Genomic DNA, 27,588 nt, shown 5'->3' with positions numbered 1-27,588 from the left:
AACACATATCCCTAAGAAGTGGGTTGAGAGAGGGACTGGCAAAGGTATCTCAGAGGGGGAGGGAGAGGAAACAGTCTAGAACACAAACACCTAGTGTGAGTGAACAGATCTTCCTATTTAGGCTTTATTAAGATGTCGGTATCAGTTATCTGACAGACTTCCTTGTTGGTTCCTAGAAATTCACAGTTAATTTTGTTTACAGCTCCATGTCGCATGATGAAATTTATCTCTTGAAGCAGCACAAAAATTCACACCAAAACCTCCTAGTATTTCAGACTTAGTGAAGATAAGGATGCAAATTTTCTCCTGGCAAGAACAATAGTTGCAAACATAAAAAATAATTTTGTATTTTTATTAATATTTACAAAATATTGTAAATTCATAACATTTGTCCAGCTTGCACATATCAATGGTACAAAATCCCCTAGTTACATCAGTACCGAATTATAAAAGTTTTATTTTAAAATTACTGAAAAGCATACCTTATCCAGTATTTTTTCCATCCAAGTAAATATACATATCAAATAAAAAATATAATACTTCTATCTTCTTTGTGTTTAAAGACATGAGGGATGACAAAAGCATCCATCTTTTTTAGATCCAGGGTTAGAATTCTCATAGTGAGCATTTTAATGCAATTACCAAGTACTGTTACTCTCAAATCAAGTATTCACTAGAGCAATTAAAAAAAAAATTTAAAATTATGGGGAAACAGAAACAACTTCTACAGATTATTAGGGTTAGGAGATGGGAAACACAATAATGATCACAATTCATGCAGTTCTGTCACTGCTGAAATAAACTATTTCTCCTTGAAGATGTTCAAGTTAAGACCTGAACAGAAGTGGTAGATAATTCTACTAAAAACATTTAAACACTGCTGCCACGATACTGGAAAAATTATAACTTTTTAGTTTCTACAAAATAAAAATTTTTCTAAGACATTATTTGTTGTTTTTCAGTCAAGATTCACACACCAGCAGACAACAACCTCTCTCAACAAATCAAAAGCAGGTTTTGGTACGTTGCTAACAACATGATGCACTAAGTAGGGGGTTTTGTTTGGTTCAATCCAGCATATATTATAATATTATACAGGAATCCTCATAGAAGAGAGGACAAAATTGAGGTTTCTGCCATGGACAAAAACTTTATAAAAACATAATACAATCAAAACACAAAATATATATAGTACACGTCAGATTAGTTAGTAGTGGCATTTGAGGTTTCTGGAGATTGAAGAAATTCATAGGGATCATGAACCATGTCTTGCTGTTCTCCAACACTCAGATGAGAGGGGCTTCCTGTAGAATATAGGAAAAAAAATGAAAACCTTTAAAAGTACAGAAAAAATAATGGAGAGATATTTATGTATATAAACAGCATGGTTATTTCACATGTTCCTTTCAGACTTTTAAAGCAAGACAGACATTTAAATTATATTTAAACAGGAGATTTTGAAAAGGAAATTATAAGATTCTTCAGTAATTGAGATCCTTTTTGAAAAAGCAGTCATTATTCCATTACTCTAAGTTGAAAAATTATACAAAGTGTAATTGAGTATTATCCAATCATCTCCTACCTTCTCAGAAATGGCACCAAATTGTTAAGTGGTATGTTACGCTATCATCTTCTCTTATCACTGAATTTTACAGTTTACAGAGGGACCTTGACAGGCTGGAGAGGTGGGCCCATGTGAACTGCATGAAGTTCAACAAGGCCAAGTGCAAGGTCCTGCATGTGGGTCAGCACAATCCCAAGCACGACTATAGGCTGGGTGAGGAATGGATTGAAAGCAGCCCCGAGGAGAAGGACTTGGGGGAATTGATTGATGAGAAGCTCAACATGAGCTGGCAGTGTGCGCTTGCAGCCCAGAAAGCCAACTGTGTCCTGGGCTGCATCAAAAGAGGTGTGACCAGCAGGTCGAGGGAAGTGATCCTGCCCCTCTACTCCACTCTCATGAGACCCCACCTGGAGTACTGCATCCAGCTCTGGGGTCCCCAGTACAAGAAAGGCATTGAGCTGTAGGAGCGAGTCCAGAGGAGGGCCACCAAGTTGATCAGAGGGCTGGAGCACCTCTCCTATGAGGACAGGCTGAGAGAGTTGGGATTGTTCAGCCTGGAGAAAAGAAGGCTCTGGGGAGACCTAATCGGGGCCTTCCAGTACCTGAAGGGGGCCTACAGGAAAGCTGGTGAGGGACTGTTTATCAGGGAGTGTAGTGACAGGACAAGGGGTAATGGGTTTAAGCTGAAGGAGGGTCAATTTAGATTAGATGTTAGAAAGAAGTTCTTTACTGTGAGGGTGGTGAGGCACTGGAACAGGCTGCCCAGAGAGGTTGTGGAAGCCCCATCCCTGGAAGTGTTTAAGACCAGGTTGGATGAGGCTTTGGGCAACCTGGTCTAGTGGAGGGCGTCCCTGCCCGCAGCAGGGGGTTGGAACTAGGTGATCTTTGAGGTCCCTTCCAACCCAAACCATTCTATGATTCTATGACAATGGAAGGCTATTGTAGAATCCCACCTGTAACTTGCTGCATACAACTATGCCAAAGTAAAATAAACATATACTCCTTGGTATTTCTAAGAGCATAAAATGCAAGTACATACAGTGATTTGCCAGTCAGTATCAATTTACTTCACAATTACTTCAATCATGCCTAATGAAAAAAATAAGTCACCACAGTTAGCATCCTTAATTCCACAGGTCAAAAGTATGTCGTCTTAGTTGCCTTTGCCATGCATATCCTGTAGTCAGCACACTGTTTTATCAGAGTAATTTCATGCAAACGTTTATGTAAATTAAAATGTAAGTTTTAACCAGTTTCAGTTAGAGCAGAAATGCTGCAAATTCTGTGACACAAGTAACTTTACCAAGATGATGCTGGTCTCTTTCAGAGGTATTGGAGAGAGAACTCAAATTGGATGATGGCCGGGATCCCACTCTGTCAGCCTGAGCTTCATGAAGGTCCTGCAGCAGCTTAGTTGTTTCATCCAGATGCAAATGGTTATCGTCATGGTCAAGTTCTTTCTTCACTTTCCCTAGGGACCACCAGTTACCAACCAAAACACATAATTAGCACATGCAGATTGACTCATGAATTATCAAGTCACTATTAAAAAAAAAAATCTAAACTAAATTAGCACAAGTGTTGTCTATTACACAAACAACCTCAATCTTGCATTTTCCTTTCCACTTCTAAAAGGCAACAGCTGCAGATCTGTTTTCAGTTTCAAGAAATACATATTGAAATGCATTTTGTGATATTGGAGGATGAAGGAGAGTGCCATGGGAATAGGCTGAAACTGAACTAACTTAACAACCATATGAGCTCAATTTGTCTTCCTCATCTGTTAAACTCCAGACATGAAATAATACAATTAGTTTGCAGCAAAGGAGAGAAATTAAAGAGAAAAATTACTCAAATATAACTTAAAATACAGTTAAAATAGAACATGTAATTTATGGAGGTGAAGAAATCCCCATCAGAAGGTTTTAACAACCTCTATCTTCTCCAGCTACACTGATTTTAAAGTAAGCCAAATAAAATTATGAAATTGGAAAGAACTGGAAGTATGTACCAACATACACTGTTCTTTCACCTGAAGACTTAACAAAATTTCCCTCAACTTTAAACAGGAAAACATACTCTTTCGCTTCTCTTTGGGCTGTCTTCAATGTAGACCTTGCTAACTTTGCAAGAATTATGGTAAGAAATAATGCCATAAACTCTCCTTGGAAGCTAAGTAATCTAGAAGTATATTAGTATTTACAGAAAGATCAAAGAAGAAAAATATAAGCAGCTTTCAGTGGAGCAAGAAGTTCATAGTAAGACTGGTATGTCTAAATATTATCTATAAAACAGATACTAATTTTTTATTGAACTGCAATAAAATTATTGTGTGACAGCATAATCAGAGCTTTTAAGTGGTTTTCAAAAATACTGCACCTATGGGAGAAATGTGTAGAAATTTTTTTTTCTTTAAGCTTTCAATTACCTTTGTTATGTTTTATAATAGATATTTTGGCATCTTTCACATTCTGAATTAACAGCATCTTAAACCATAAGCAGGGGTTTTTTTTGTGATGACATTTTTGAAGACATTTGACCAGCTCAGCAGCCTGCAGAAATGGGAACATTACTTCTAGTATTTAAAGAAGGATACCTATCAAAGATGTGTATTTGAAACAACATCCTAATGCTTTCATACAACTGCCTTATTTGAAGCTAAAGTCTTTCCAACACCTGAATTTTCTTCTGATTTTTGTTTTGGGACATTCCAAGTAGTGATATGATTGAGCTTCACATATTTGCCTACTTCCAAAGTTATTTCAAAAGACAGCATATGAAGCAACAACATTGCTGAGCCAAAGCTCCACGCTGATTCTTAAAATTTACATTACTATGAACACATAAAAACCAGGCAAAGCTATCAAAATTGTGAGGTACAAATACTTTGGTTTCTTCAGCAGTACATGAAAAGGTAGCTTGGCTAGCACATGGATGTCTCAAAGGAAAAAACAGACCAAGGTTTCATTTATCTTGAACCAGCCCTAGACTTTTACCTATGTCAAATGTAGACTTATTACTACTTTTTGAACAGTTTTATTCTTCGCAAATCCAGCTGTTATTTTGCCTAAATGGTACAACTACGCCATAATTCATGGCTTGTATATTTACTTACTTACCTAATGAACTTAACATAGAAATATCAAGAGATACATCTGAATATGGTTTCATAGAGAGAAAGTCCAAGTCAGAAGTGTTACTGTCTCCAGCAGATTCTCCAACCTATTAAAATACAAGAAACAGAAAGACTGTCATAATAACTTTTTAATGTTTAAGGTAAACACATGAATCCATACTCTCAAAGGATACACCACAACACTAAAGACTGGAGCATCCATAACCATCTTGGCTAACCTGCAACTCACAGGCAGCTCAAACATGGTTCCAGGACAGACCAGTCATATGACTGACAAGGGATCTGCAGGGTAGTCTAAATATCTTTCATCTCATCATCCAGGACTGTTGAAAACAACATTACCGAATCCTCTGAAACTTAATTACATGCTCTGCTCATCCCTGTCCCATGGCAGAACCCTGGTGGGGGGCGAGGGGGAAGCATTATCAATATCCCCATCATGAACCACTCCCAGGATCCCCTTTTCCCTCACCTTCTGCAACACTGGATTTCCTGAAATTTTTAGTAAGACTAATAAAACCAGTAAGGTGGGCCTCCCTACACACAGTATCAACTGGACCTGATCTCTCAAGTATTTTTTCTACACATTTGGACAATGAAATACAGCCTGTGCTACAAAAATTTCATTTTTTCCATACCTGTTGCAATATTGCTACGTAATGGCAAAAATTAAGAGATCAAAGTAAAAGTTGTTAAGCTTCAAAATACATTCTAACAGAATTCTCTGAGATTGCCTATTCCAGTGGGAGGAATAAGACATGTAGGTAAATATGCAACTAGGTATTATCTTTTAGAAATATGAAAATGAAACTTAGCACTTTCATGAATTAACTTAACCAGTCATCTTCTAAAGAAATACAAACCTTTCCACAAAATATAAGGAATATTTATAGTGCATATTTTCTGTTGTCACAATAATTTGCAAGATAAAAACTTGTACCACTTAAAGAAAGATGTGACTAGTAGTTGTAAAAGCGTAAGGTATGCATTATTTACCCCTAGTTTCTAATAGACATTTTCAATGGATGTAGTAAAACTGATAAATACTACTGTTTTTTTCCACTTTTACATTTTAGGTTGAACCTCAAATATTCATCAGCAGATCAAGTACCTTTCAGATTCCAAAGTGGCCTTTCTGCTCCTGAAATTTAGTTATGCATGCTGAATTAAACTAGAGAATACAGAACAATAGGACAAACAAAGCCACTAACTAAAATAGACTTGAGTGTCAGAGAATCCACTTTAGGTACTGAAAGCTTATTTTTACGTACTGTGATTTTAATCTTCTACCTCACAGCATGCAAATCCTTGCACAGAAACAAAATGAATGTCTCAGTACTCCTTCCCCCCCGCCCCCCAACCATTTTACCATAATCTGTTTCGAAGAATCCGGACAGGTATTACGCAACTTGTGTTCTTCTTTAATGAGAACCGGCAGAACCTAAAGAACCAAATTATATTTTGGATCTTAGCATTTCATAGCTTATACTAATGTTTCCTAAGAATACTCTTAGTTTGTGTAATTTATTGGTTTATCATGATCAGATTCTCGGCCACCACAGAATACTATCATATTTTGTAATGTCTGCATAAAAGCTTTACAAAAAAATAAAGACTAGCTCTTCTCTAATGGGTGACTATATACATTCACGTAAACAATTTAGAACTAACCAGGACAGCTTCTTTAAGGCCTAACCTAACAGTCTCTTCTTCATTACATACTCCACTTATTAATCTTTTTTCTATTATTATACAGAACAGATGCATGTTAAATAAAATTAGGAATCTGAATGTTGGAAGCCCAGAGAACATCACTTTCTCTGCTTTAAATGCCAAGACACTTAAAAAACCTTAAACTGAGTAGGTTTTGCCGAGCATCAGCATAACTTACTTTAACTTCATCCAGTGGTTTTACTGGGATGTTTCGCCTCTGGAAAGAAAGAATACTAACAATTACTTTTATTCAACATAAGAGAAAGACTTCTGTGTTGTACAATTTCAAGTAATTCAAACTTCACACACAAAACGAGGCTAGAGACAGCTAACTTTTTCGCATATCTGTAATGCAATTACAATGTAACAGTTACAATTTTGAAGTATTTCAGTATTATGCATTTTAACTAACTTTGAGTCCCCTTACACAATTTCTTCCACCCATGAACTTTATATTCAAGTGCACTATCTTAGTCATTACTTCAGTAACTTCTGATTCCAAATAATTAAAGGTTGTACTTTCAGAGATATTCATTCTTACTCAGATGTAGCAGCACAAAATACTCAAGCATAAAACACCATGGCATCTCATCACTGAAACACATTTAATTGCACAAAATCTGTACATATCCACATAAGTCACAACTGAACAGCATTTCTAAGTGTCAATAGCCATTGACCATTTAAAAGGTATTCAGAAATTCTCATTTGGAACAATATTCATAGAACAATGTGGCAAAAAGGAAAAGGCACATGTTTTATTTTAAAGCTAAGTTCAACATGTGGTATATACATATTTCTAGATGTAGAAGAATATTCTAAATATTAATTTTTAACTTTGTGAACTTTCAAATTTTTTTTAATTTATCCTTTACATTTCTTCCCATTTCATATACAATAGCCAGAAAATTCTGAAGTATCCTCTGTATTTTTCATTCTATTGTCTCCTTTTCCCCAAACATCACCCATTCTATTCTAAGTCTGCAGAGATTTAGCATAATCTCAGTTCCACCATATCAGGAAATCCTTACACCTTCCATCCATCCATCCATGCCCCACCCCCCTTCCTTACTCTTGAATCATTCAGAATGTTATCATTTTTCAACAGCAGACAATTATTTCAAACTAACAGTGGCTTTCAGAGTGAAGATAACATGAAACAAGATTTTGCAATTTCTGGTAGTCTATTTTGTCTTGGGAATGCAAACATTCCCACTAGAATTATATACGCTTCTGAGAAAAATCTCTTCTCCAATCTTAGTATGAATCTCCTAGCTAAAGTGCTTTTGGAAATAAGTTAAAAGTTTTTCCTTCGGACATACTACATGAATTAAAAAGTTAGCACTGTTGGGTAATAGATACCTGTACAGCAATATTAATATATTCTCCAACATTATTTCAATCTTCCAAATAATTAATCCTTCCACAAGGAATGTATTTTGCATTTAAATTAAGAAAAAAAAATCCTTAACAAAAGCATTGCAATATAACTCAGAAGCAGATACATAAGTCATGAGATTGAGTGGCAGGGCTGCCCAACATTCAGTTCGTTGGTCCCTTACCCCCCCGCTACATTGCGCTCCCCTACCTCTTCCTTTCTGCAGACACATATTGAACCACATTGGAGAACTGATCTAGCTGGAGAAAATAAAAAGATTACTTCTCTGCTGATTAATTCAGTTTCTAATTTGGTTCGCTGCATGGTTGCATGAACAGCTAAGCCTGCACTGCTTAAACTGACAGTGGAAAACAAACATCTCATACAATATTAAAAAGCAATCAGGTCCATTCTTGTTTGATGAGCTTGTGATATTTCTGTGCATCAAGGACACACCTGCTTTAGCTGATAAATAGTTTTGGAATGATCTCCACTAGTGATCTGGTCCAGAAGATCATCTACTATTTTCTTGCTATAATTTCCAGCATCCTTCACAAATTCTTGTAAGCTAGTAGGAATGGAGATATAAGCATTACAGAAAATGTTTACTTTTAAAAAAAATATTTCAAGTTATAATATGGTTTTCCCCAACTATGGTGCATGACACCTACATTTTCTTTGTTCTTTTACTCTTCTATGCTGCTTCAGAAAAGCAATTAAGGCCTTCAAGACAGGGTTTTTATTTTTTTTTTCTTTTAAATGGAAGTAAAGGTATATGCAAACTTGTTTTTCACAGCTACCAGCAAATTTTTACTGGAACTATCATTGGTAGTGGGTTTAAAAAAAAAAAAAAAAAAAAAAAAGGTACTTGTGATTAATTCTTTCCTTCCAAGGAAAAATTTAATGAAAAGTGTCATTTTCCTTTTCAAGTAGCTTTATCTGTTCTGAAAATCCTTGAAAAATATCACTGTTTTAAAGTCACTGAAACCTATTAGTTGCATATGTAAACCTACTTACTGCTGGGTTTAAAGCAAAATGCTAAATCTTTAGCAAGCTGTAATATCATTTAGTCAAAGACCCTAATCACAAGATCTGTAACAGCCTTGCAGTAAAATAAGGTAACTTAAATGTGCAAATGGAAAAAAACCCACCAAAACCAAACCCAAAACAAACCCACCACCAACAACCAGGATGACAGCTGGCTTCAAGTTTTATAGTGAGTTATTTTTAAAATAAGTTTTGGAAAAACGTTATCAGGATTTGGAGGCTCCTAACTGACATTTAGTCCAAATTGCTTTTCATAAAATTGCTATGAGAAGTTAGGCCTCCTAATAAGGAGGCACTTACCTTAAGGCACACTGTATCCCAGTTTCATCACCGTATGCTGAGTACAGGAGTTCCATTTCATCTGATTTCAAATCATGAAATATAGAGTTGTTTTGCATGGAAGGTACTGTACTAGCACTTGTAAGAAAGGTTACTAGACAGGTAGAAGGAAGAGATGATAAACGATTAACACAAGTGTAAAAGATCACTTGGGGGAAAAAAAATAAATCTTGTTTTCTGAAACAGGTACTGAAAGTGCAGTGTGTTTTTTCTTTCAATTGAAATCAAGAACAATATCTCAAGGACACTTCTAGACTCTAGAATCAGCACAACTACTTTAACCATATAAATAAACGTACTTATACTACTGGAAAATAAAGAAGTTAACCACTTCACTCCCAGAAAAAAAGATTCATCTCCCCACCCCCTTTTATATTTCGTCTTTTTGTGTGTGTCTACTTCACTGTTGTTTGCCAATCAGTTTCTGGAGAGCAGATTAGAAACTATTAAAAATGTCAATAATACTAGAAAAAAAAAAAATCCACAGTTTGTGAAATCCTTGTCATATGATAAAAAATGCAAATGACCAAAAGGGGTTTTTTTCCTTCAACTCTAAGTGCAGTTGCTCAGGAAAAAGTCTTTCCTCGAGAGAAAATGGAGTACCATTACTGGAAAGCTTCTAGCGTGGCTATAACACTAACACAAAACACAAAGTTAAAACACGTTCTTTGGCATTTACCTTTATTTCTTCGTTCATCTTTAAAGCCCAGTGTAGTGAAGCCAGGTAACAATTTGCTTGACAGTGAACTCAGATCCACTGGGTGAGTCTCCTCCTCTAATAATTTGATTTAAAATAAGATATTAATTTTCGGAAAGCATTTCATATTTAAAATTTATTTATGGTGAATATTTAAATTTTGCTATTTTAAAAAGTTGCAGTTACCATAAAGGCTAAATGTTTTTTGATCTGTACAATTTTATTAAGGATAAGTAGTATAATTCAGGTTGTCCATTTAAATTTCAAACACATGCTGTACCTATGCTTCCATCTCTTATTCACAAGACCTATGGCTTGCTTAGTTATTTCACTCTTAAAGTATATAGCAGCATCTGAAATTCTTTACTAGCTGATTCACAAACATTCAAGATCCAGATATTATTGACAAAGGCAATTTCTTGTTGACTAAGTGGTAGTTTGTCTACAGAAATCCACACACCGCATAAAATGTCTTGTTAAGAAAATCACCATTATGGCTATAGCAATAGTCTTTCTTCTAAAGTTCTGAGAACTGGTTAATTAAAATGGCTCAAATAATTTGGAATATGCTTTTAAATTTAAAAAAATCCCAACAGCATCTAGGACACTTCCGGTTATTTCAAATCTCTCTGGCTGTTATGGAATCTAATGGTAATTATGCTCAACTACTGAACAACAGAAAGCATGTTTATCCCTAAAACCTTACTAGGATTAAAACACCCCAACAAACTATAACAAATATTCAGACTATACTATTAACTGTAAATTCAGTGTAACTAGTAGTAACTATACAAACAATCAAAAAAGATTCTGGGGCACAGAAACATCAGGAAGCAGTACAGTACTTTATAGTACACAGAGAAAACTTGCTCTGCTCCCATTACCATCACTATCTAAATTTTCAGTGGCATGATTTCAGAGGTATTAAATCACATTAATTTTATTATTTAATTTTTATCAGAAATAGGTAAGGGCATGATGGCAGCCAAAATGCTCAATTTAATTTCAGAAAAAATTACTGCAAAAGGAATTTAGACAGTAATAGAGTTACAGGCTTGTATCTCCCAATCAAAAAGTCAACAGAAATGTTACTATCAAAAGGGTTCATGAATTCATCAATGCAACAATAGGTAAGCTGTGAATCTCAAAAACTTGCAGAGAAGAAGTGCTAAATCAACATGACATACAGCAGCATAAAGACTATGACATTTCATTCATTACAAACTTCTGCATTTTGAGCTCGAAACTGAAACAAGCAGAAAGCACAAGACAATATAAATAATGTATAGTAGTAACACAAATAAAAACCCACAGACAACATCAAGGAACTAAAGAAAAACAATTAAACAAAGCCTAATTAACTTAAACTGAAATTTAGCTAATAATTTAAATTAGGAAATAAAAAAAAAAGATAAAAGACTGTGAATTTGCATCTCTGCGTTGCATATTCACATAGGATTACAGCACTTTCATTCACCTTTTGTCTATTACATTTTAACACAATAGGGTACTTGGAACTGTTTTCCAAATTCTCTATAAAGTTGTAGCCATGTATAAATGCTTATAAGTAGATATTATTTTTCCTTCTTACTGTCAGCATCAGTAAAACAGAGCATCTGAAGAGTGAAAATTTGAAACACAAAGAGAAACATCTTATATTGGAGATACTAAATACAGCTATTGGGGAAAATGGTTTGGGGAATATTGTTTAATTTAAAAAAACAACCTCGTCTATGCTACGCAGGACCTGTATATACAGTTAAGACTTCCAAATCTGCTAAAACATTCAACATTACAAATGTTTGCTTGAAAGATTATGGCATTTACCTTCTGCTTCTGGATCAGATGAATTTACTACACTAAATAATAAAGTTCCATCTCCATTTTTTTTCAGATAACCAATCTGTAAATAGAACCATGAAGATATAGAAGCAATCATTCAAAACAGTCCAAACTCAAAGAAGGAGTTGCTTACTTATACAGAAAACTATAAAAAGCATTTTTAGCTGTGTTCAGATCCTGCATTCTGGTATTCCCTTTTTAATACAGAGAATCTTGTGTCACAATTTATCACCATCTAGCAAATGCTTCAGAACAGAAGACTTAGGAGTAAAAGTCTGTATGTCATATATACAACTCCTTATTCATCTTCCTAAATCAGATCTAAAGTTTGCATCCAAGACAAAACCAATTCCATTATAATTAGTATGGAGCCAGGCTTTCTGACTGCCAAGCCTAGAACACAGTTTACTCCTATCCACAATCTACCTCACTGTTTATTTTCAAATCTAGACTGAACTGCTTGTTTTCCTATCTCACCCACAACTTTCTCTAATTAGAAATACTTTTATGAACACACTATCAAATTCTTAAAGAGGATGAAGTGCTGTGACAAACCTATTAGAGCACACAAACACAATGCTAAAAAGACAGCCAGAGATGTAAAAGACAATAGAACACGCTGGGATCTGTAAAGATAGAGATAGAACTAATGCAACAAACTATATCAATGTCAGAAACTGACTACGCATGTATCATGCAAAAAAGACTGTAACTTCTCAGTAAAGACAGAAAATTAAAACTATGCTCTCCCTAAAGAAATATTAGTAAATACTTCCAAGTAAATTGAACGGTAAATCTCTTCCCTATTTTTCGGCCCCCCTCCTGCTCAAAAAGTTTAAAACTCTCTCCATATGTAAGACCAAAGCTAATGTTGGCACATAATAAAAACAGAGGTGAGATATGCTGGAAAGAGAATGAACAGGAACAATATCTTCAAGTGATAGCAAAAGTTAACAACAGCTGAACTCTAAGAACGTGTTAGTGTTACTAGATTCAGTGGGATCTGCAGCAGGTTGTCTACCTGATTAACAGCCTAGATAATTAAGAGCTGTACACCTAGAACATGTCTTCCTTGAATGCTCCAAAACTGACTGCATCAGCATGAGACACCTTTTTGGTAAAGCTAGCAGTTAGCAGAAGATTGGTATTGCTTTAAAAGGTTTTTCAAAAGCCACTCATATTTTGCAGGTTTCAACTAGCCTTCAATCCTAGCAAGTCTTCCAATTATCCAAAGAAACAGAAGTATATTGAAGAAGCTAAAACTTCTCCCACTGTTCTTTGAGGCTTTACTTCCTAATCCAGTTGAGCCTAAGGTAACTGCATAACACGGGCCATTGTCCAAGAAATAGACATTTAAGTTTGAAGACAAAATGGCTACCACTAATGCTTCAAAGCAAATGTTTCTTCTACAACAGTTGTTAAAAAATAGGTGGAAAATGCAGAATGTAGCAATATCCTGATTCTATTTTTGGTTGCAGTGGTCACTAGAGTATGTGACAATGCGAAATGAGGACAAAGGATAATGGTGGTAGTAAGACTTCACAGGATGCATCAGAAATAGAGTAAACATATCTCAACACAGGCTTGTAGCAAATGACTGTAGCATTCACTCCAACCCTAGCATGAAGTAATCCACCATTATCACACAGCTAAGAAAAACACAGCCCAGAAAGAGTTTATGCTAAGAAAACTGCACTAATGGTATCACTGAGCTTTTCCTTCTAACTCTAGGAACAGCACAAAACCCAAACACATGGAACAGTACTAGAATCACATTCAAGATGATCAAACCTGTGGTTAGCGCTGTCCAAAATTTCCACATGTACAAACTACTGCTATCTTCTCCTAGTCACTGAAGATGTCTGTATTTTGTACGCAAAGAATGTGCTATAGCTGACAGCTACTACTTGTAGGTACAAAACTACAAGAGGTTCTGGACTTCTCACTGAAAACAGCAATTTAACACTTAAAAATTCCTGAAATCCTTAGGTGGGAGGGGGTGAAATCCTAATAACCCTTCAATCTATGCTAAAGTTTGTTTTTTCTGAGGTTGCAACAACAAGAAGAGTGTGATGCTATTTTAAACACTTTCAGTGCTAAGTGTTGCAATTAAGGAAGCCAGATTCAAGACTGAGCAACATTTCACTGTTTTCTACAAATTACTTTCTAAAGATGTTCAACAGACAATGCAACTTGAGATCCATTTAGGACACCCTACAATAGGCTTCATGGGTACTAAATGATAGACAATAGTCATATTGGTATTCCACACAGAGCATACACTCTAGATGTTAGTTTCAAAGAATGTAGTACTAAAGCCTGTTTCCTAAGATGAAACAAAGCATTAAATAGTCAGACACAAAATCAAACTGTGAACTTAGTTGTGCAGTAGACCTTGCTGTTGGGTAGATATCGATTGATCCTATCCCGAGCTTCATCTGCTGCATGTTCCACTAGTGCCAGGACATGTTCTTCAGCAGTGCTATCTGTCAGGCTGCATGCATTTCCCTCAGGTTCAAATATGCAACTAAGAAAGAGAAGAGAAGTAGCTGTAGAAATTAAAAGCTAAAACCAAACAAAGGGCTGAATTCTGGGTTTGTTAAATAGAACAATCAGTCCCACTCTTCTCCCAGTGTCAGTCTACTTCAGCATTTAAGTGGAATTATAATCATATTATGAAATAAAAGTTTTGCAGCAGAAGCTGAGAACTACTAAACTACTGAACTTCAAAAATGTAATTGTTTCTGTACCTTGATGAAAATAAAGGAAGTATTACAAAACAGAGATTGGGAGTAAAATTGCATTAACACAAGGTGAATGCTGTATGTGTCCTTAGTCTCCCTCATGCACATATATACAATTTTCACAAATTCCAAAAAGAGAGATGCAGAAAAGAAATTACATGATGAGGGAATGGAGACTGTGTAACTCTAACCTCAGAAACAAAAAAACAAACGAGGCTGCATTTATGAGAATTATGTCATTTAGTTGCTTGTAGAAGTAGGACACTGCTCCCAGTCTAACAGGGAGTCCTTTAATTCCTGTTTGTTAATACCAGCAAATAGTATTCCTAATCAGTATCAATCACACCATTACTTCTCATTGACATTACAGAATTTAACATTTATCTTTCAGTAGATCTCTTTTCATTAAAGCACCAAAACAATAAAAACATAACAAATAAGCATACCTAAGATGGAACAAGAGATATCTTAGTTATTATATAAAATCTGAGAAAGGTAGTATTATAAGGGAAAGTGTGAAGATATCATAGGGTATGGCAGTCTTCATTATATATTTAAAATAAATTTTGTACATCAAAATCTTTCAGGGCATTATATGGACATTAGACACTAGGGCCAAACACCTTAGGTACTGGGTAGAGCATCTCCTCACACCAAATCCATTTCTCTCTCCTGGGGTATCTTCTTCCATTTGCTTAGCTAAGAATTTCTCTCTGTATAGAGATTCAGATCCGATACACAAGAAAGTTTTGCTATTAAAGACAATAAAAAGATCACAGGATCATACTATTATGAGACAAATGTGTTATACGATTTTTGATTCATTGAAACTTTAAGAAAGGGTGTACACAGCAGGAAACTCCTCAACAACTGGCACTTTCTATCACACTCTACAGAATACTTAATGGACAAGAATTTTGAGAGAATGTTCAGAAAGTTGCATCATCCTGGACAAAATTTTCAAAAACTACTTAGATATTTGGACATCCAAATGATCAAGTCACTTTTAAAATTACAACATAGAGGTCTAAATTGCTTTCACACTTTGCAAACATTGACTTCAACTCTTTCTCTGTTTTTAACTGTGAAATATGAAGGCAAAAATATCTGCTATTAGGTTTGATTCTCCCCCCCAAATCTCTTTTGTACATCAAAAAGAGTAATGTCTACCCTACTGATGCCAAAATACAAGGGTTTAAAAGGTCAAGTTAATTAGTAAAAACAAATTAATTCCAACTACTAAATTTATATAAACATTGAAAAAAACAGGAAAGCAAATTTATACTGTAACTGATTGCAAGGAAACTGCTATCAGGATAAAATTAAAGGTCAGTTATTTTTAACTATCTGAAATGTATGTTAAGGTGGATATTAAACATAGAGCAGTACTATATTGCTTGGCAGTGTCAATTTCTTTCTCTGTAATCTATTTGTATTTGAAGATAAGCACACAAAAAGTGGCAAAGTACAAAACTACTCCTGTAACGGAGTTTATGTAAGAATTAATCAGAAGATAAAATCTATTATTCCGGGCACTATATAAATCAAATCATCTTATCTTTAAAAAAAAAAACAAAAAACAACAAACCACCTCCCCCTCAATTAAGTCTTGTTTACAGAAAGGTACTTTCAGTTAATTCCTATACACAATCCATTAAAAAAGGAACAAGTTACACTTTGATAGTTCTCCACGACATAGCAACAGATGTTTCTGTATGCTGACATTAGAATAGTTCCAGCCAAAAAAATTATTTAAAATTAGTTTTGAAGATACATGTTGCAGTCTCCTATTTCCACAAAACAACTACATTAAAATACTACTTCTTCCATCAGACATTAAGCAGGATGACAAAAATCCTGAAGTGTTAACAAAAAACATGTGGCCGATTAGAACTCTAAAGTTCACTTCTAACAAAAATGAGAGAGCATGAGCTTGAAATACAAGCTACATTTCACTTTTTTACTTTAGATGTTTAAGAAAGAAGCCTGCATAACATATCTACATGAACAGATTATTTAAGATATGACTAGTAATGCTCTGTTACAGTTTTATTTTCATAAAATTCCAGTTGACATAATGCTCTACAATTTAATTTCAACATCCCAGAATGTCTATGCAAGAAATGATGTCTATGAACAACATAATTTGCTTGTAAATCACAGTTTCTGCTAAAATCTCTTCATAAAAATAGAAAATATAACCCTTTAATTTGACTAAAATTAGATTTTAGCTATAAAAACACAACTTTGTGACACAGGGGATCCTATTAGCTGGAAGACAGCTATTACACTAACCATGTATTTTACACAGAAGCTTAACAAGATTTCATTGGGAAGATGTTATCACCTGCTCCAGAAATAAACTCTTGTACCTCTACATCCTGCCAGATAAGACTAAAGTTTAATAAAATAATTTACTGATCTAGGGCCACTTTGGCTTCCCAGAAAGATTCTGTTAGATTTTGACAGTCAATCATTTGGGGGGGAGGGGGGGGGGGACACCAAAACAAAATGCAAAAAGTCTTTGTGGCTATGTTAAAAATGAAAGAACATTTCAAACCATCATGAGAAGAAACTACTCATTATTCAATATAGATATAAAGAAGGATAAAAATATCTCTATATGCATTAACTGTGTTTAAAAGAATATGCAGTCATTCTTTCAATTGTTTGTTTCAAACTAGTTCTATAAATAAACAAATAAATACAGTACAATAAAATAGCCTATTTATCCTAAGGACAAGAAGAAAGGCTGAAAGGAGGTTTTTTTCCTCAATTTTTTGCTGCTGTCTGATATTACAAAAGCTGCAACAAACCGGTAAGCATGACCATTAAAACCTTTACCTAATAACTTCTTTATTTTGCTTTTTGGATTTCTTGGTAGTCTCTGCTTGTACAGGAACAACTTCAGGAACAGGTTCCTCAACTGCTGTGTCTTCATCACCCAAAAGAGCTGCCTGCTGAGAAAAATCCATGTCCTGCATAAACGACATGCTGCGCTTCAAAGCTAACAGCCGTTCCTAGAATCAGAAAGGACAGAGCGGCAGGGACTTAACCTTTCCCTCATAGCCAAGATGCTATGATAATGGGATGGGATGGGGATGGCCATGGCCTTATTTTGTTCTTAATGCCTCGTTTCCAATGGCGATGCAACATGATTTGGTCATGGTAGCATGGCATCAGAATTTCTGCAGCCCAACTATCAAGAGAGAAACAAACAAACAAAAAAAACCTGCATATGCAAAGACAACTGTCTATTTTACACAAAACTTACCATAACTGCAACACACGCGTGCCCACACACACACGCACACACACACAGAGCAGCTCACCAAAATAACTTCATTTTACAAATCAACAACTGTGAGTAAAAAATGCGTTTGCACGCACACATCTGTGAAACCCCCGAAACCTCCCCTACACCCATCATCTTCAAAAAATAAAAGCTTTCTTGTTTATGCAGAAATAAAACTTAAATGAGATCTTGTTTTCAAAGCTTCAGCCAGAAGCAATATTTTACACTTGGGTTTTCTAAATGTGGATCGTAATTGCTTCCACTGAGGCCAGTGGAAGAAGCTCCTACAGACTTCAGTGGTGCAGATAAGGTTGAGAAATAAGGGTGTGGTATAACAAGAATGTTATCAAGCCCTTAAATAGAGCAGTGCTAACAGGCAGTACTATAATTAATCACAGATGGATGAAGTAAAAAGAAACATAATTAATAACAATGATAAATGTAAGTATGACCAAAAAAAACAAACCCAAAGAGTTTCTGCTTTTTTTTTTTTTTTTTTTTTTTAATAGATCTCTTACTTTGCTCATCATCTTAAAGCCTGTGTGTAGTATCTTCTTGGCTAGCTTGTAGTAAACTGTATCTGGTCTGTTGTAAGTCATTGCATTATCACACATCAGTTTAAAATCTGCCTGTAAAATACAAAACAAAAAGAACTGTTAAAATTTCAAACTCCTTTGTTAAATGACTGGAAGATACCATTTCATCATGGCAGCTCTGTGAAGAACACAGTAATATTTTAGCAGCAGGCTCATGGAGTAAATGCAAGCCAACAGGTAGCACAGAATTGCAAAGGTTTGAGCGCTTTTTGCTTCTTCAAGATGCTCAGTATTGTTTGGAATTGGCTTTTTCATTATTTTTTTAAAAAAAAAGAAGGAAAAAAAAGAAAAAAAAAGAAAGGAAAAAAACCCTCCAACTTTTCCCTAAATGCCAAATGTAACATTGCCTCCCTATGCAAACAGACCAAACAGAAGAAATTAATAGGAGGACTGAGGCACCAAGGTAAATACTTTTTGGTAGTTTTCCTTCCTTCTAAATCAGAATAGACTTGAGAAATACAATGACATCAGAAATATACAAAGTATCTTACATATAATTTTAATTGTAGTAATTTGACCACTTCTTTGGTTACTTGCACAAAAACAAAAAAAGAAAAGAAAATTTCATAGCATAAGAAACAGCCTTCTAGAGGCTCACTGTACACAAAAAGAACAGAACAGTTATCTGTCATACATAATTTCAAGTAATTTTTACTAATGCAAGTTCCCAAAACAAAGGTGCAACACACTCCACTGTAAACAGAACCAAAAATCTTTGTTGCAAATTGCAAAAGCTTTTTCTAGAATACCTTCTCTCTAGTCACACGCTACTGATCTGTAGAGTAAAGCACAGAAAGCATTACTGGAAGCTCCACGAAACACTGAATTAAAATGACATTATTATATGTCTCTGAAAATTTCTGAAGTTGGCAAATCAATAACCAAGAATCATGCAGTAGTCTTTCCAGGTACTTCATAAATTGGATCCTAACAAATTAAACTGGCATCTGATTTAAGAATATATTTTCTCTCTTAATAATTTTTCAATATTTAAACAATGATTGTTCAAATAATTAGGTTTCATGTATTCTGTAGACACAAATGCAAATGTTTTTTGTGTATAAGCTCACTATATTTGATGATGACTTGATTATATGCAAAAGTGTACACAAAAAGAATGGTATGTTTTCTGAAAAGTCAACCCATGAAGTTTACAGACTAGTGAATAGATTCGCTGAGACAAATATTTTCAAAGGCTACTATTGTGGTTGGACATAGAAGTCTTTCTAAAGACTTCCTCTGGCACCCAATGTTTACAAATAACAACCTTGCCCTACTGAAATCCTGATCAGATTCTGCAAAAAACAAAAAATTGTTTTACTTCCTGTTTCCATACAGGGATGTCAGAACAGTGCTCTCCTAATCATTTAGTAGTTGTCATCAAGCCTGTACTAAGCAAGTAGGTGAACAGTTACAACTGGTAGTCTGGGACTTTCTATGGCATTTAAGCCATCTGCCTTTGCTTAACAAGACCATCATAAAAACAGAAATTGAAAAGGTGACATAGAGGAGGAAACTATGAGCCAAGAAGCACATGAAGAAGTCCATGTGAGCTACCTACCTGGTGATGCCCTTTGAAGTGCTGCAGAAAAGGACAGAGAAGTCTTTTGTTTGCCCAACTTTGAAGTAGATGCTTTTTTTCAGCAGCAAAACTCATGAGTTATCTGCAGCAATTTCCCCATTTCTAAACGCAGCAAACGGTTCTTGCGGATTCTACTCTTAGATTATTTATTGGCTTGTGACTAGCCTCAGCTAGTTATAACAGGTGTATCAGAAATGAAAGGCCCTTTGAGCAGGCCTTGTTTTAGAGGTCAAAAACCTATAAACATCCTTTCTGTATTACACCAAATTACAAAGGCATAAGCAGAATTAGGTACACTCATATATCTAGAAAGGGAGTCCAGCCTCTTTGTCACTGTAAGATGGACAGACTCCTAACAACCATTTATTGCTCCTCAGAGTATCAGCAGAAATAAAGTCCTTCAGGAAAAAAAAGAATCTGTCAGTCTAAACAACACTGTGATTTTCATTTTTTCAGGTTGCTATCCCACCAGTTTCAGTATTTCAAACTTGCTTGCAACTAAATAGAGCCACATAGCTCCCATTCAAACTTTATTTTTAAGTTGCTGAATAAGACAATCCAGCAAGCAAACAGAATTTAGAGACCTGAAGGCATTGCTGACAGCAATGCTATTATGAATCCTTCTTTATTATTTCCCATAAATCTCTACCTTTTTTTTTTGAAAAATAAAACATACATAACAGAATAATCTTTGTCAAATCACCTATAGGAAATATAAGCCATTCTTAGCTCACATTGCTGGACCTTTCAAAAGAAGAAATTAACCCCAAGAAGCAAGCCAATACTCTCTGTCAAGTCTATTGTTACATCAACACCACTCTAGAAAACAGTAATACTGAAGGCAGGTAACAAAACTTCATGAATCAGTTAAAGAAAACTCCTTTCCTTCTAGGAGCTGGCAATACCATGAAAAGAGTTCTTACTGAACTGTCTGCAAAACCACAATGCATCCAATAAAGTATTACAGCAATAGCAATACACAAAATAGCAAAGGCAAGTTACCAATAAAGCTGTCAAGTAACTTTCTGCCAAAAGACCATTCCAAATGAAGTTATATGGAAAACAGGATAATTAAAGATAAAAAACATATAGTTGTTATTGAATCTTATACAAAATGCTACTGTGTATCCAGAGTTTTCCTGCAGACATGTCAAAATTGCCTTTTAATCAATCTAACTAGGTCTAGATTAAAAAAAAAAAAAAAAGTGTTCAAAGAGTTCCAGGTTCTTCAACCATTTAACTTTTTGTGATAGTCTTATGATTTTTGTGTCTAGCCGCATGAATTCCACAGACCTTTAGATTATGTTCTTGGTTTCCACACTAATTTGTAGTAGACTGTAGAAGAATCTGACAAATACACAGCTCCCACAGTGAAAAACAAAGAAACCCATTCTAACACACAGAACATACAAAACTGCTAAGTTTTGAAAAAATGCACATTAAAATAATTAATGTAAGAAAGGCTCCTACAGTTAAAACGAATCTTCAGTTTCTTATGAAAGACTTCTGAAAAAACTAAATCTCTATCAATTCACCTTGAATTCAGTGACTGATTTGTATTCATTTGCTGCAATTTTTTCCTTCATTGTACCAAAATCCATGGGGTGCTTTATTATCATGGAGTATCCAGGAGCAATGGCATCCGTGACTGGAAAAGCAAAAAACCCATGAGGATCTTTCCTAAAAATAAAAACAATACATTTAGATTTATATCAACAAACAAAATGATCATTGCTTTATACCACATTAATGGTATACTTAAAAAGAAAAAACACTCTCAGAAAAGCACTCACATAAAACAGAAGCATATTTGAAAAATTTCCTGATACAGGAGAGAATTTTGAGTACACGTATGTAGACTTTTTGAAAGAGATTCAGCTAGTTCTTGAATTACTTCTTGTTCATGAGGTCCTCTAAAAATAACTACAGTGTTTACTATTTTCAAGTTAGTTCCAAATTCAGCTTATTGCTATGTAATAAAAAAAGAAAATTAAATATTTGGAGGGGGGTGGTGGTTATTAAAAAACATGAGGTACGGGGTTAACATCTTATGGAAAACAACAAAGTAAAAAGCCTCTCCAAATTAAGAGGATTATCAAGTAAGCAAGTATAAACTTGCTTTGTTATCTGACAGAGGACAGAGAATAAAACAAAATTTCATGAGAACAGTTCAATCTTTTAAACCATTAAAATTCATAACTGCTTTTGAATTCCTAAACTAAGGCATTATTTTACAAATTTATAATGACAATGTATCTTCTGCCCAAAACACTTGCCCACCAAAAGCTAGAATTGCATAGCTGGCAATAATTCTCCTCAATTAATCTTTAAAAACTATCAAGTCTGACTTGGTTGCAAAGGTTACCAAACACATTACAGTCAGTCTTAGGCACTATTTTCAAACAGAAAATGAGGATAAGAAGTTCTGAAGTAACACATTACATAAAAATACATTAGACACCGTCAACACAGCTGTAGATACAATACGCTTAATACCTTTGAAGTTGGCGAAGGAAGTGTTCCAGTAATTGCTGGATCGGCGTGCTTTCATTTTCAGCTGCAGTTTGAGACAGAAACACAGATAAGTGCAATGAAACAGAATATAGGTATATTTAAAAATATAAATACCAGAGAGAAAAATCTTAACTACCAGTACAGCTTGTACTGATCTGCAGGTCAATGAGACACCGATTTCAAAACAGCAGCACATCAGATTTCTAAGCATACAGTTACTATTTCTGCTCCTTTACTACTTACTGAATTTTAATCACATTAAACTCTAGCAGACATTAAATCAGAGTAATGCTAAGAAAATGTATTAATAAGGTGAAAGTAAGGTGTTATGTATTTTTACAGGAAAAGTGAAACTTGGTTGCTCAAATATTACTGTTGGGAAATCCATATTCTTACAATATGTTATCTATGCAATTTTAATGGTTTCTTTACCATAACACCCACGCAATTAGCTTCTCTGAATCTTTTCAGTCAAAAAGAGTGACAAATAGATGCAGATTTCCTGGCTAGGAAGGTACTGATCACTATTTCACTTCCTGTGCAGATTAAACACTACATATTAATTACCTGTTCCATGTACATACTTCAGAGAATCTGGCTTTTATGTGAAGTTTGAAAAACTAAAGCAGCAGCATGATGAAGAGTTGGAGTTTTAATTCTAGATTTCATCATGGTAATGGAGAGACATTTCCCCCTCAACCAGAAAAGGTAAGGTAATTTATATGCTTTCGAACAACATTTTCCAAGCAGATGAAAACAGAAGCCTTGTCAATACCAAGATGAGGTATTTAGCCTGTCAGTTTTTCAAGGCTTCAGGCTACCCAGAGACATAAACCTTTGACCAGAAAATTTCAGTTACCCCTATTAGGTCACCTTGACAGTTGATGGACAGCATTCCTCAATTTAATGTGCAGTCATAATTAGAAAATTCCTCAATAAATTGATAAAAATAGAGATACTAAAATTAAAACTCCACACAGGTTATAAAAAAAGACCATAACAACAGCTAAACAGTCTTCACAGGATTTTTTCCCTTGAATCGAGCAAAACTTAGTTTCAGTCATTCTGACCATTGTTCTGTAAATGCTGAGGAAATGCTAAGGAGACAGAATTAGTGGAACACTACACACAATAATACTTTAATACTAGCTTTATTCTGCCAAGTAACAGCAGCCAAAGACAGATGTCCTTGGCAAGGTCAGTCACATGAGTACAAACCTATTAAAAGCCAGAAGCAACAAGAGGAATATAGACTTTTCAGATACCAGAAAGTTCTGAACGTTGGAAAAAATAGTCTCTAGATTTCAGCAAATCCTCATGGAAATTTTACATTTTGGTACCTTTGATAAAAGCTTTGTTGTGTGTACTTTTAAGAATACCCAAGATGATTTAATTTTTCACACTGCTCACCTGGCTGAGTTCTGCATGCTCTGACAGGACGATCCGGAGGAGGTTCAACCTCCACTTTTTTCCCAGGATCAAAGTCATCAGTTTCTCCTTCAGTGTCACACTGTTCCTTTTCCCTTTTCCTCTTTTTCTCTTCCTACCACAATAGGAAGAAGACAGATTTTAGAAGAATGTACTTGGAACATGCAATTCCCCATATAAAAAGGTAAGAGAGAGTGATTTTTTTGTTTGGGATATTCATTCTACATCTGAGCCATAATATGCTTTAAACATTAGTGCATACATTTTCACTGTCACTTTTTCAGTTTTCTTCTCTGATTAAAACTAATACTGTTCACCTTTTGCTTCTTTGTATTTAATACACTATTATTCTACCATTAGTTACTGTACTTTTACTGAAAAGAATGTTAAATTCTGAAGCTATTTATATGTAAAATTGCATGATAAGAAGCTACACCAGAGAGAAAAGGAAAATAAGTTACTATTCAGTAAAGATCAGTTTATAGCTCTGCTTTGATCAATGTGTTTTTGTTGTCTGGTGCATTAAACAGGAATCAATAAAGTAAGTGATAATGTAGGAAACCTACAAAAGAACCAGAAGAAATGCTCTGTAACAGTGGTAAATGATCTCTTCCTGAGCTTCAAAGCAAAGGCATGCCTGAGTCATTCCCATAATCTTACAGTCATTATTCATGTTCACACAGAAAAGAAAACCTTCGTTAACCTTGTTAACAACTACAGTTTTGTTACTTATCTATCCGTTAGCTTCTTTTGCATGCACTAAGAATGAAGTTCTGAGGGGAAAAAGAAATATCCAAACACCTCCTCACAGAATTTAGCAAAGGCAAAACAAATAATTGGTTTTGATGCTGCAAGATCTTGTATTAAAAACAATTGTTTTGCTACATTTCAAGTTCCAGCCGTGCTCTTAACTGAAACATTTGAAAATGTTTGTATAAAGAAAATTTTCCACTATCTGCCCTGGATTTAGGAGCTTCTGAATGATCCTACAAGATATATCACTTTCAAGAAATACAAGCCTAGAAAATAAATCAATTTGAAATGACAGATGTTAGCCATACATGCATACAAAGTAACACCAAAAAACTGTCATATAAGAATAGAAAAACTACATGACAGAACAGAATTAAAAAATCCTCTTCAGAGAATTCTCTTCAGGTCAGAGAATCATTAGTACATGAAAGAAACACTATTAAAATGAAATTGTAGGGGTAACTACCGTCAGTGACTTCTTGCTAATTTCAATCTAATTCCTAAAGGTTCAGCACAGACAACTAAGGTAACAACACCATTTGCTACTAACAAAGCCTAGCATGCAGGTTATTCTAAACAAGAGCCAAGGAGATTATTGTACTACAGCATTCAACAGATCACATTTCAGAAAGCTGTTCTGAGTAAACACATAAATTTCAATATCCAACAACTTGTTCTATGTCAGAAACAGAAATGCAATCTAGATTCATTCAAAAAGCTGCAAATACCCTCCTCAAAGGGTAGCAAACCATGTTTCTGACCTGGCTGAAACACAAAACATGTAACTTAAAACCAGAAGTATTCATACCTACAGACAAAGCAAATGGATAAGAAAAGCAAGCAGTTACAAGAAACAAGCTTTTATTTAGTTCAAAAAATCATCACAGTGATCTCTCTTTTAAATGGCAGAAATACACCAACACACACAGAGGCGTCTTCTACATTTGTGAAGTGCTGTCTCCAAACAACAAGCTTCTTGCAATGGTGGTTTTAAAAAAAAAGGGGGGGGGGGGGTGTTCTGGTACTCTGTACCAGATTTTAGATCTGATAAGCAAGCATGAAGAAGGCTACTCTGTCTAAATTCTAAACATCACAGCTTACCTTTCTCTTTCTTCTTTCCTCATCATCTAGATGCTTTTCTTTTTCCTTCTCAGACTTTTTTTTCTTTTTTTTCTTCTTTTCCTTATGTCGTTCTCGCTCGTGATCTGATCTGTCATCATAGTAACTAGAATCATGCCCTGACCCAGAAAGTTCAGTCACTTCACTTCCTCCAACTTTAAGCACCAGCTTTAAAGGTTTTTCCAAAGGCTTATCCACATAATCTAAATTTAAAAAGTAAAACATTTCATAAATGCACACGGAGGTGATAGTATACAGCAATTATTGATGCTTCTTCTAAAAATACTGTTTGCAAGAATTTGCTGCAGATTGAAAATATATGCAATACATTTGGCGAGAGAAATAATAATACAGACTAACAAATCCAAGAAGCAGTTGTTCAGCACATTTTACATCACGATTTTCCACAAACCTGTATATGTAACTAACTCCTAGGCCTTCCCTGAAGACATCACAAGATTTTCATCAGAGTAAAGTGAAACCAAGTGTCCTGGTTTCAGCTGAGAGGATTGATTTTTCTTCATAGTAGCTAGTGTGGGGATACGTTTTGGATTTGTGCTGGAGACAGCATTGATAATATAGAGATGTTTTTGTTCTGTGGACTTATTGTTGAGCAGTGTTTACACGGGGCCAAGGCCTTTTCTGCTTCTTGCACTGCCCTGCCAGCGGGATGGCTGGGGGTGGACAAGAAGTTGGGAGGAGACACAGACAGGAGAGGTGACCCAAACTGACCAAAGGGGTATTCCATACTATATGATGTCATGCTCAGTTTATAAGGAGCTTGGGGGAAGAGAGAGGGGGGGCGGCAGCGTTCGGAGCAATGGCGCTTGTCTTCCCAAGCAACCGTTACGCGTGACGGAGCCCTGCTTTCCTGGAGATGGCTGAACACCTGCCTGCCCATGGGAAGTGGTGAATGAATTCCTTGCTTTGCTTTGCTTGCGTGCGGCTTTTGCTTTACTTATTAAACTGTTTTTATCTCAACCCACGAGTTTTCTCACTTTAACTCTTCCAATTCTCTCCCCCATCCCGATGAGGGGGGAGTGAACGAGCGGCTGCGTGGTGCTCAGCTGCCAGCTGGGGTAAAACCACGACACCAGGTATCACTCGACCAGTGCAGTAACCGGAATACATCAGTAACAGCCGTACGAACCACAAAGACGCTTGACCGCAAAACCCACCACACCAGCGTCCCAGCGATCGCTGCCCGTGCCCCTCCCGAGCCGCCTCGGCGCGGACGCGGCAGCCTCCCGCCTACTTCAGGCCACCGCCCGCTTCACCTCTCGCACCCCCACCACTCAGGGGCCCCGCAACACATCACTTCCCATCGTCCCCACCCCGCGCAGCTTCCCCCCACCCCGATAACGGGACGGCGCTGGAGGCCTGCCTCCACGGCGCTCGCCCGCCCTCCGCAGATCACGCATTCAGACAAGGGCTCTCCCTCCAGGCGCTACGCTGCGACCCAGCCCACGAAGGGATGCCGGGTCCTGCCGACAGCCGCGGCGGCAGAAAGGAGTAGATGCGTCCCTGGATACAAAGATGAGTCCCTCAGCTCCATACCGCCCCCCGGCTCTTACCGCTGTAGGCGGTGGCGGAAGCCGAGCGCCATTCCGTCTTCTCTGCTTTGTGTTTTTTGTGCTTCTTCCCCATGGCAGAGCCAGCACCACCAGCCGCGATCTTCCCCTCAGCGCCCCTACCGGAAGCGCTCAGAGCGGAAGGACTCCTGCCGCCTGCCGCGGAGGAAGATCCAGGTCAAAGGGGAAGGGCCGGACCTCCGCTCGCCAGCCCGCCTTTTACAAAAAGGCGGCAGCCGTGTCCTGGTGTGTCGGATTCTCTTCACGCTT

The 27,588-nt window shown here is 36.1% G+C and overlaps 1 protein-coding gene across 12 annotated transcripts; it reads right to left on the bottom strand.

Moving 5' to 3' along the window:
- Positions 1 to 341: 341 nt before the first annotated feature.
- BRD9 (bromodomain containing 9) lies at positions 342 to 27,511 on the bottom strand. 12 transcript variants are annotated; one of them, XM_075745214.1, is made up of 18 exons: positions 27,322 to 27,508; positions 25,730 to 25,950; positions 23,858 to 23,990; positions 22,430 to 22,490; positions 21,469 to 21,613; positions 18,274 to 18,384; positions 17,305 to 17,480; positions 15,084 to 15,212; positions 14,111 to 14,243; positions 11,702 to 11,777; positions 9,857 to 9,952; positions 9,139 to 9,271; positions 8,248 to 8,359; positions 6,592 to 6,630; positions 6,111 to 6,141; positions 4,684 to 4,788; positions 2,868 to 3,035; positions 342 to 1,304 (listed from the first exon to the last, which is right to left on the bottom strand). In XM_075745214.1, exons 1-18 carry the CDS (start codon positions 27,392 to 27,394, stop codon positions 1,204 to 1,206), a joined length of 2,043 nt encoding a protein of 680 aa, XP_075601329.1. In that variant the 5' UTR covers positions 27,395 to 27,508; the 3' UTR covers positions 342 to 1,203. The 12 variants fall into 12 exon arrangements, with proteins under 12 accessions (XP_075601329.1, XP_075601327.1, XP_075601331.1 ...); XM_075745212.1 differs by having other exon boundaries at positions 4,684 to 4,786; positions 6,070 to 6,141; positions 27,322 to 27,507; XM_075745216.1 differs by having other exon boundaries at positions 4,684 to 4,786; positions 6,070 to 6,141; positions 17,305 to 17,417; positions 27,322 to 27,507.
- Positions 27,512 to 27,588: the final 77 nt, after the last annotated feature.

Source organism: Balearica regulorum, chromosome 2, assembly GCF_011004875.1.
Source record: "Balearica regulorum gibbericeps isolate bBalReg1 chromosome 2, bBalReg1.pri, whole genome shotgun sequence".
Classification (NCBI taxonomy): domain Eukaryota; kingdom Metazoa; phylum Chordata; class Aves; order Gruiformes; family Gruidae; genus Balearica; species Balearica regulorum.
The sequence above is the reverse complement of the archived record's forward strand: the minus strand, read 5'-3'. Positions and strand labels throughout refer to the sequence as shown.